The sequence below is a fragment of the Aspergillus foveolatus genome, assembly GCF_047715535.1.
Source record: "Aspergillus foveolatus strain CBS 279.81 unplaced genomic scaffold BDW70scaffold_50, whole genome shotgun sequence".
NCBI classification, from domain to species: domain Eukaryota; kingdom Fungi; phylum Ascomycota; class Eurotiomycetes; order Eurotiales; family Aspergillaceae; genus Aspergillus; species Aspergillus foveolatus.
The window spans coordinates 70,376-78,950 of record NW_027396114.1 but is presented as its reverse complement, the minus strand read 5'-3'; the positions used below and the strand labels follow the sequence as shown (position 1 = coordinate 78,950).

Below are 8,575 nucleotides of genomic sequence, written 5' to 3'. Positions count from 1 at the left end.
TAAAGCGTATCCGCAGCCCCAGAGTTCAGCTGAATGACCATCTGGATCCAGAAGCTGATATTCATTTCCTCAGACTCCACCAACGAGCTTTCGCCACACACTGTACATGGCCTATCTGTCTCAGACGTCCCTCCAACCCCGTGGTCCGCAGGTTGCCTAAGGGAGGCGGCGCATGGCAAATTGCAGCCGGAAACGTGCAGCGTAAAACATAAAATGGGGGCCAGCCATCGAGGAGGTGTCAGTGGCAGCTGTAATTGCAGTGTACACCCATCAAACCAGATCCACTTCTCCCTTCTCTCCTCCATCAAATCTTCCGTCTCACTTCAGTATGCGTATGGCGAACAGAATTGGCGCGGCCTGTAAATCCGCCCTTCAGCTCTCTCATGTCAGAGCCAGACTCGTCTCGTCCGCTGCGGCCGTTGCTACTGCTCCTGCTCCCGATCCTTTCCCTGCCCCCGCCCCAGCTGCTGCGCCGAGAGAATGGCTGGTGCTCTTTCCGGATATGCCCAATGTGGTGAGTAATGGCTGCTGGCCTGACCGACCCCATCACCTCCCACCCTAGCTCCAGAACAGTTCCTCTTCTGATGCTGTTGTGCTGGCCTAGCTTGACCGTCGCCTCGAAATCCGCCCCCGGCACTCCCCCAACTTTGTGCGTCTCCACAAGGAACAATGGGTTACCTGGGCTGGTGAGTCTTTTCCATCCATTTTCCTCTATACCTCATATTCTTTCTCTCTTTTCTTTCATTCCCTTCTCCTCCTTTAACCATCCCATCTCCATGCTACATAACTCCCTTCAATCATCACTGAACGAAGACGTTTGTATGTGCAGGGCCCATCTTTGAGAAGCACACCTTCCCTGGAAACCCTCGCCGGCCCTTCAAGGGGTCTGTGATGGTGGTCAATGATGTGGGCAAGGAGCAGATCTGGGAGCGTCTGAAGAGTGATCCGTATATCCAGGAACGTATCTGGGACCTGGATAATGCACGAGTGATTCCCTTTGTCACCAATATGAGGCGGACTCCGAAGAAGTGATTGTTTTGTTAGGTTAGTTAAGTGAAGTAGGTGATGCACTTGTTTAAAATAAGTCAGCTGAACGAACAAGGAGAGAAGCTATCCGTCTTCTTTTGATGTTTGTAGGAATGGTGGTGCCAGAGGGATGATTGAAGTGTAGTGGTGATGGTCATCGATGTTCGCTGTATAAAGGATATGAGGCTGTTGTAGCGGTAAGATACTTTGACCATGTATAGCATAACCGAAGTTCGTATTAACTAATAGCTACCTCTGTAAGTAATCTCCAAGAAGGTAAATCCCAACAGCGGGAACTCATCCTCTTTTATATCCCACCTCACTCGTCTCTCATCTCCCAGCAAATGCAGATCCCCTGCCCTTTCTTACTTATGTATATATGTGATGTTAATCCTTCCGCCTCCACCGGTGTACTACGCACCAAACAAAAAAATAGCTGCCTGCCTACAGGGCCATCCATCTATCCACCTATCCATCAATTCGTCCCACTGTAGCACAATGCAGCTCATCTCAGGTCAACCCATTCCTGTGTTCGTTTCGGTTAGATTCACTTTTTCTTTTAAAAATTCAAAACTCAGACAGACCAGTATCACGTCTCACGTCTCCCTGGCTCTCGTTCTCGTTCTGGTAATCTAACAGACAACAAAACAACCGCAATCCCTGCACAGAGACCCGAAGCCACAAAGTAAGGTAGGCCCACCCATCCATGACCCAGCGAAAGGCCAATCCGATACATCAGGGAGATCAAAGGACCGGCGATCACCCCGCCCACCGCCAGGATGATGGCGACGGTGCTGTAAAGGCTGCCAAGGTTCGAAGGGTTAGACGCCTTCCAGAGAGAGGCGAGGAGGCTCATTACGGCGGGTTGGAAGCCCGCGCCGAGGGTGTAGACTACTAGGCCTGTGTTTGGGTTAGCGGGGAATGTGGTAGGCGAATGAGTGTGTATGAAATCCCAGGCGGCAGGTGTACGTAGTGAGGGGCAGGGGGGGCCGCAGGGCCGCACCAGCCACGAATGCTGTGGTAATTCTGTCTGTCCTACTCCATCTGTGCGTTCTTCTGGGTGCATGTTTGAAGCCAGAGCGAAAATAAAGAAACTGGGAGGCTCACCAAGGATTGCCGTGGCGACGGTGGGGGATAGCGAGAGGATTAGAAGGCCTACGACGATGAGCCCTAGACTGAGCCGGGCAATTGATAGATCACGATGTTGGGGATCACGGAGACCCGGACTCTGGACGAACAAGAGCAGGGACCCCAGGACGAGTAGGAGCCCAAACTCCACTACCGCCCGTAGAGAGAGAAGCATCGCCGACTAGGTAGTATTTGCAACTACGTCAGTCTTTATCAACCGAAAGGACGAAATTGGTGCAAGACAGGGGCAGGGGAAGAAAGTTGCTAGATCCTGCGTACCTGAGCGATTGACCAGTCATACCGTTGCGAAACGTACTGCAGGAGAAAATCCAGCGACTCCGCACTAACGGTCAATATGAGAAGACTGAATACCAGACCAGCGACATTTTGGTCCGACACGATGCTGCGAAAGTTCTTTGCCAAGCAGCCACGCAGCGTCGACTCCTCTTCCTTGCAGCCATCGATCGACGCATCCGACGGCCGTGACCTCCTAGCAAAGTCTAGCGTTTCGGGCAGTGCCATCAGCAAGACGGTAGCAAGGGCCTGAATGCCTACGCCTAGAAAGCAGGGAGTCCACGCATTGTGGGCCATCAAGACAGACGACAGGGGGTTGGCAAGGATATCAGAGATCAAAACCGCAGCCTGCAACTGGAAGTAGATGGTGGATCTTTTTCAGGCAGTGTGCGTCAGGATGTAGACTTTGTTGCAGTATTGTATGGAGTAGAAGCAGAACAGACCACCTACCTTTTATCATCTGGCACCACATCGGCAATTGTGGCTTCCAAGACTGCGGTAGCGACCGCCGGGCCGCCCCCTAGGCATTGGAATAAAGACGAGATCCACGTTAATTCCAAGGGCCACTGCATCCAGCACACGAGCAAAGCCCACGCAGTCGACAGTGCCAGGCCCAGAAAACACAGTAATAGAACTGGCCTGCGGCCTTTGGAATCGGATAATGCTCCGTAGGGAATGGCCAGGAAAATGGCTTCAGAGGGTTAGGGCAGTTGATCGCATACTCGTTGCAAATGAAACTGTGATCGACTTACCGGGAATCCCGTCAAATACCGTCTGCCAACCCATTAAGCGTGCAACCCCGGACTGGATCTCCCTCGTCTTACATTGTGACTCGGGAATATTCTGCATCGGCACTGGGGCATCGCCGTGCGTTCGATAGTATGCCTGGCACAGGATGGACTCGAACAGGCGGATCTTCGGCGCACGAACAACCGTGAGACCAATGTCCAGAATTAGAGTGGCCGACGCACATAGTAGAATTACTTGCAGGACTCCTTTCCCGGACAATGGAGTCGCGGGTGAAACTGCACCTGATGGAGCTGGAATTAAGGGAGCGTTTTCACCTTCGGCTTCTGCGTCGCTGGCCAAATGCTCCAGTAAGCGACATACCTCATCCTGCTCCTCGTACCTCATTGCAATACTACTTCGGTGTCGCATATGTTTGATGTGAATGATCGGAGAGAAGATCGCTGAGCGAGCAACGAAAGATGGAAGATGGTTGGGGCCCAAAATCACGTGATGGCTCGATAGCGACCAAGTTCAGCACTCCTGCCGCCATCTCCCGGCACTGTATCCTCAGCCCTATACCTTGCCCTAACTCGCCGCTGCGACGAGGTCTATAGCGGAGTCTACTTAACCACAGCTGCACGGCAAGAGAAACATTACAATTGTATGCATTTACTGGTTTTGCATCGAGGACGAAGGTATCCGTTATATCTCATTCGATGCCAGCCGAAACGCAGCAACACTCCCACCGATCTCAGCAGGAACCGATGCATCCTTCCTCCAGGCCATCTGGTAACCGGGTTATTATCCGCGTCTACCGGTAGTAATCCCGTTTCACTCTCTCAATATCCTTTGTTACGTATCCTTGCATCTAGTTTTAGGGGCTGAAGCGGCGATATATTGCTATCCCATATTATTCCTTAGTTTATTCCTTGGTTTTGTATCATGTAAGGTACGGATACAATAGGTAAGGATGTTGTACGCTAAGACTATCGATAGTAATACGCATACCGATACGGCCCCCAGCCCCTAAAAGCCTCTCCACAATGATCTGCCACTCATCTATTCTGAACCACGAAACTCATTTTATACGAAGGGTCCAGCCGCTGCAGTGTGACAGGGCTAGTGGTGCCTGAAGCCAACAGATCCTACGGCTGCTTCCTATTTGCTGTGAAGCCATTCGCCAAGAGTATGGGCTGATTATGCATGCTTACATGCTTTCGATTCATTGGCTGCACCGTAGAACTTGCCATATCGAGACAGAATGCATGGAGATGGCGAACTGTTAGTAGTGCCATGTACAGTAGGGTCTACCTGCTCCCGTCGGTAGGTCCAGGTCCCAGATTGAGGTTCTTACGGACGAGCTAATCAGGCGGAATGCTAAGTAACTATAATGGGCGTCTCACTGTAGCTTCCACGCAACAATCAAGATATCAGACTAATCAATTTGCAAACATTACGTACAAAGTCCACTGGGGGCTTAGATATTATTCCTGATTCCAGGAGCAACCTTCTCCAGCTCGTCTAAAAGCTCCTGCAACAATCTTTCCTGCGTGGCGCGGCCTTCTTGGCTGCGTACAAACGCTGCAGGTCTGCATGCATTTAGCCCGTCAGCGCTTGTGGCCTCAACGTGGTTGCTCAATAGAACAAGGCAATTAATGGATGACAGGGAAGCCTTACTCAGTCACCTTACAGTCACGCAGGTACTTTCCGTTTGTTTCACCGTCGTCAGCCGCAGCAGCATGGACCAATGTTCGACTTCCCTCCTCTGCATTTCGAGCAAGGATAGCCATGACGGGACCGGTCAGAAGCCGAGCCACAAGGGGAGTCTCGCGAAGAAGTCCTGTCTTGCATAATCCCGGCGACACGGCATTGAGTGTCACCGGGGGTTTGTCGGACTGGCTAAGGCGCTCTGCAAGGGCACGCACGAGGTAGAGCTGGATAAGTTTGGATGTATCGTAGCTGAGAATCGATCAATCTAGCTGTTCCAAATGGGGACTTCGCGGGCTCCACCAGAAAAAAAAAAGGGTAACGTCGGTACCCGGGGATCCTTACCGTTCATCCATATTCGCCTGCTTCTGATCCCTGAGTGCGTCGAAAATCCGCGCGGCTTTTTGCTCTGCGAAAGCTGTCGTCTCGTGGCCCTCGCTGGAGACAACCACGACGCGGGGACGCGCACGGTTCCGGCCCTCCATGTCTTGCTCTTGCATCTTCGGCAAGAGGGTCAGAATCAAGAGGAATGTTGACAGAACATTCACCTGGATGGTTCGTTCCATATCGCCAACTAGCGCCCATTTGTTGGTTGAGATACCTGCATTCGCAACTACCACGTCCAGACGGGGGAGACAGGATGCCTTGGCGGCTAGGTTTTGGACGCTGCGGACATCTTCTAGATCAAGTGGCCATACCTCGACGACACCGTGTACCTTGGTGGGCGCCTCAATCGATAGCTTCGCCTGCTCGCCTTTCTGTGTGTCGCGAACAGCCAGAATAACCTTGGCCGCTTGTAGCCGCACGAAGTGTCGCGCGGCCTCCAGACCGAGCCCCGTATTCCCCCCTGTCACTAGGATTACGGCATCCTTGAAGCTTTGGGTCGGATATGGGAGCTTTGAGAATTGAGAGGAGAAAAAGCGAGAAAGGTACGAGCGCTCTGGGTCTGCCATGGTCAATCGATTCGTTGTGAACGTGTGAGTGGAACTTTAAGACCTGGTCACTAAAAAGGCAGTCACTAAAAAGGCAACGGACAGCACAGTTCAGCTATAGACATGGGGCGGAAGAATAATCAGATATTAGTTGCCAAGCTCTGAGTTGACATCCTTCCTTACTGCCGTACGATGTAACCTTTCCTCGTGGCGCAATCCTGGCTGTAGACTACCTTTTAGCTTCCATGGAGATAGATGGATCGACAAGGGAACGAGATGTGACCAAGATTACAGACGAAAAACATACCGTCAGCGGTAATACAATACCTCGCTCCGCCCCCATACAAGCCACTGTACAGAACGTCATACTGCGAGTACACGAGGATACCGATCCTTCATCCTTCATACTTTTCTACCATTCTCCAATTGCAATGGTGGAATACGACTTACAGATGCAATTTTTGGAGCTCAACTGGGTCCAGCTTATTCAGAAGGCTGAGTTTGAATCAATCACGACGGAAAAAGAAGGGAGCAGGGCTTGTCAGAAGGTGGGGTTGCAGGGTTGGTTGCGAAGCTGAGCACATCGACCCGGCATCTCATGATGCCATTTCGTCCAGTCCTTTCGGGTATTTGACTCAGTCCAGTCTCTTGCTGCTTAGACAGAACATATCCGAATCCAGAGGGCAAGACACGCAGTCCAATATGCTGCCTGCTTACTTTGGAACTTCCAACTTCCTGGCCGCGTTCGCGGTGTGGATGGGTGTTGTTGTGCTTGCGGTATAATTACCTCGCCTTAATTCCTCTCGCTGAGTGACTACGACTGACAGTGTGATAGTTCACCATTTTCTGTGTGCGTCGATTGTACTTCCACCCATACTCCAAGTACCCAGGGCCTCTGCTGGGCAAGCTCACCAACTACTATGCGGTCTATCACTCATGGAAAGGTGACCAGCACATTGATATGTGGCGCTGCCATGAGAAGTATGGTGGGTGACATTGAATCCTTTTCAGAGTGAGTAACAGCTGACATTTCTTTATTATAGGCCCATATGTACGTTACGGCCCTAATGAGTTGAGCATCAACACCGCTGCGGGTCTGAAAGGTGCGATGAGGCCTTCCAAAACTGCACCATTGTATCCAAGAGGTCATACTGACCGGCCATAGAAATATACTCCCACGGCAGGAATTTCAAGAAGTCGGTGAAATACAATGCCATGGTCCACCAGGCCGCAAACACCTTGACCACAATCGACAAACGCAAGCACGGCAAGAAGCGCCGCTTGATTAGCCAGGCATTCTCCGACGCAGCCTTCCGCAGCTACGAGGAAACTATTCAGCAAAAGATCGCGCAGCTTTGCATGGCACTTCGTCGGCGAGACGACGATTCAAATGAAATTGTACCAGATGGGAACTGGGGGCCGGCCAAGAACATGTCCCACTGGTGTAAGTTAACCCTTGTATCTGCGTCAAGTTGTTGACCCTAACTGATGGACACAGGCGACTGGTTCACATTTGACGTCATGTGCAGTGTGATCTTCGGCGTTCCCTGGTCATCGCTCACAGAGAAGAAATACCGAAATGTGCCTCACCTGATTGAAGTGTCCAATGTGCGTGTTGGCTGTTTGATCGAGGCCGGCGGATCGAAGAACATGAAGATTGATAAATACCTCTTCCCCGCGGCCATTGCAGCTCGGAATCAGTTTGTCAAGTTTGTCAACGATATCATTCGGCAGGGAATGGCTATGTCAGCTAAAGGTTCCCTGAAGGGGGCATTCGCCTTACTTCGCGATGCAACCGATCCCGAAACCCAGGAGCCCCTTTCCTTCAAGGAGCTTTGCGGCGAGAGCGCAACATTAGTGGTCGCAGGTACTTTAAATCGAAGCTCTTTCTCTATGGATAGGAAACTGACCGACCATCATAGGCACCGATACCACGTCGACCGCACTGGCCGCGTCCATATACTACCTCTGCAACCACCCCAGGGTCTACGAACGCGCCGTGCAAGAAGTTCGCAGCACATTTCAGTCCCGTGCCGAAATTGGTCTTGGTCCAAAAGTAAATTCCTGCACGTACCTCCGCGCAGTCATCGAAGAGAGCATGCGTCTGTCGCCTTCTGCCCCAGGTCCCCTCTGGCGCCAGGCCGACGCAGGTGGTGCCACCGTAGATGGACAGTACATCCCCCAGGGTCTTGAAGCTGGCACATGCGTATATGCCATCCAACATCACCCGGAAATATATCCGCAGCCCTTCAAGTTCGTCCCAGAACGGTGGCTGGGACCCGAGGCGGTGCCTGAGCAGTATCGCAGCGATTATTCGCCGTTCGCGGGCTTTACTCCCTTCTCGATTGGGCCTCGTGGATGTATTGGGAAGCCGTTGGCGTATATTGAGTTGACTTTGACACTGTGCCATATTTTGTATGCTTTTGATATGCGGTTGCCTCAGGGTGTCAACGTAAATGAGGATGCTGAGTACCAGCTGGCCTTGCATATCACGGCTGCTAAAGAGGGGCCTTTGGTTGAGTTCAGGCCTCGTACGGTGGTTTAAAGACTGATCTATTTATCTTTACTATCGTTGATTAGAATTGGTGTCTTAATAACAATTGTCTGCTGAATAGCACCCTTTATCGTAATCTTTTGGTACCTGGTGATGAATGTATCTATATATATTTTTATATATATATATACATATTCCGATATGGTTCTATGAATTCGGGCCATTAAGCCTATGTACTTCAGGCCTAGGATTCCACAAGACTGTA

General features: G+C 51.3%; 4 protein-coding genes across 4 annotated transcripts; 2 read left to right on the top strand and 2 right to left on the bottom strand.

The window, feature by feature from the left end:
• Window positions 1-328: 328 nt before the first annotated feature.
• On the top strand, window positions 329-1,032 carry BDW70DRAFT_162478 (uncharacterized protein; the record flags this gene model as incomplete). Its single annotated transcript, XM_073741140.1, has 3 exons — window positions 329-514; window positions 605-686; window positions 830-1,032. 3 exons carry the CDS (start codon window positions 329-331, stop codon window positions 1,030-1,032), a joined length of 471 nt encoding a protein of 156 aa, XP_073593362.1.
• A 583-nt stretch (window positions 1,033-1,615) lies between these two features.
• BDW70DRAFT_152368 (MFS transporter) lies at window positions 1,616-3,582 on the bottom strand (the record flags this gene model as incomplete). The annotated part of the gene is made up of 5 exons (XM_073739431.1): window positions 1,616-1,917; window positions 2,134-2,335; window positions 2,434-2,821; window positions 2,899-3,139; window positions 3,201-3,582. 5 exons carry the CDS (start codon window positions 3,580-3,582, stop codon window positions 1,616-1,618), a joined length of 1,515 nt encoding a protein of 504 aa, XP_073593361.1.
• Window positions 3,583-4,574: 992 nt separating this feature from the next.
• On the bottom strand, window positions 4,575-6,055 carry BDW70DRAFT_141509 (uncharacterized protein). Its single transcript, XM_073737778.1, has 3 exons — window positions 5,230-6,055; window positions 4,855-5,136; window positions 4,575-4,766 (listed from the first exon to the last, which is right to left on the bottom strand). The coding sequence occupies exons 1-3, from the start codon at window positions 5,835-5,837 to the stop codon at window positions 4,655-4,657; spliced, it is 1,002 nt and encodes a 333-aa protein (XP_073593360.1). The 5' UTR covers window positions 5,838-6,055; the 3' UTR covers window positions 4,575-4,654.
• Window positions 6,056-6,343: 288 nt separating this feature from the next.
• On the top strand, window positions 6,344-8,504 carry BDW70DRAFT_141506 (cytochrome P450). The gene is made up of 6 exons (XM_073737777.1): window positions 6,344-6,593; window positions 6,652-6,802; window positions 6,860-6,919; window positions 6,982-7,260; window positions 7,315-7,683; window positions 7,739-8,504. The coding sequence occupies exons 1-6, from the start codon at window positions 6,519-6,521 to the stop codon at window positions 8,359-8,361; spliced, it is 1,557 nt and encodes a 518-aa protein (XP_073593359.1). The 5' UTR covers window positions 6,344-6,518; the 3' UTR covers window positions 8,362-8,504.
• Window positions 8,505-8,575: the final 71 nt, after the last annotated feature.

Coding starts and splice junctions, on each gene's coding strand:
- BDW70DRAFT_141509 (XM_073737778.1), bottom strand. CDS start 5,837: ATGGCAGACCCAGAGCGCTCGTACCTTTCTCGCTTTTTCTCCTCTCAA. Junction 5,137..5,229: donor CAGGCGAATATGGATGAACG/GTAAGGATCCCC, acceptor ATCGATTCTCAG/CTACGATACATCCAAACTTA. Junction 4,767..4,854: donor CGTGACTGTAAGGTGACTGA/GTAAGGCTTCCC, acceptor AAATGCATGCAG/ACCTGCAGCGTTTGTACGCA.
- BDW70DRAFT_141506 (XM_073737777.1), top strand. CDS start 6,519: ATGCTGCCTGCTTACTTTGGAACTTCCAACTTCCTGGCCGCGTTCGCG. Junction 6,803..6,859: donor GCGCTGCCATGAGAAGTATG/GTGGGTGACATT, acceptor TCTTTATTATAG/GCCCATATGTACGTTACGGC. Junction 6,920..6,981: donor CACCGCTGCGGGTCTGAAAG/GTGCGATGAGGC, acceptor GACCGGCCATAG/AAATATACTCCCACGGCAGG.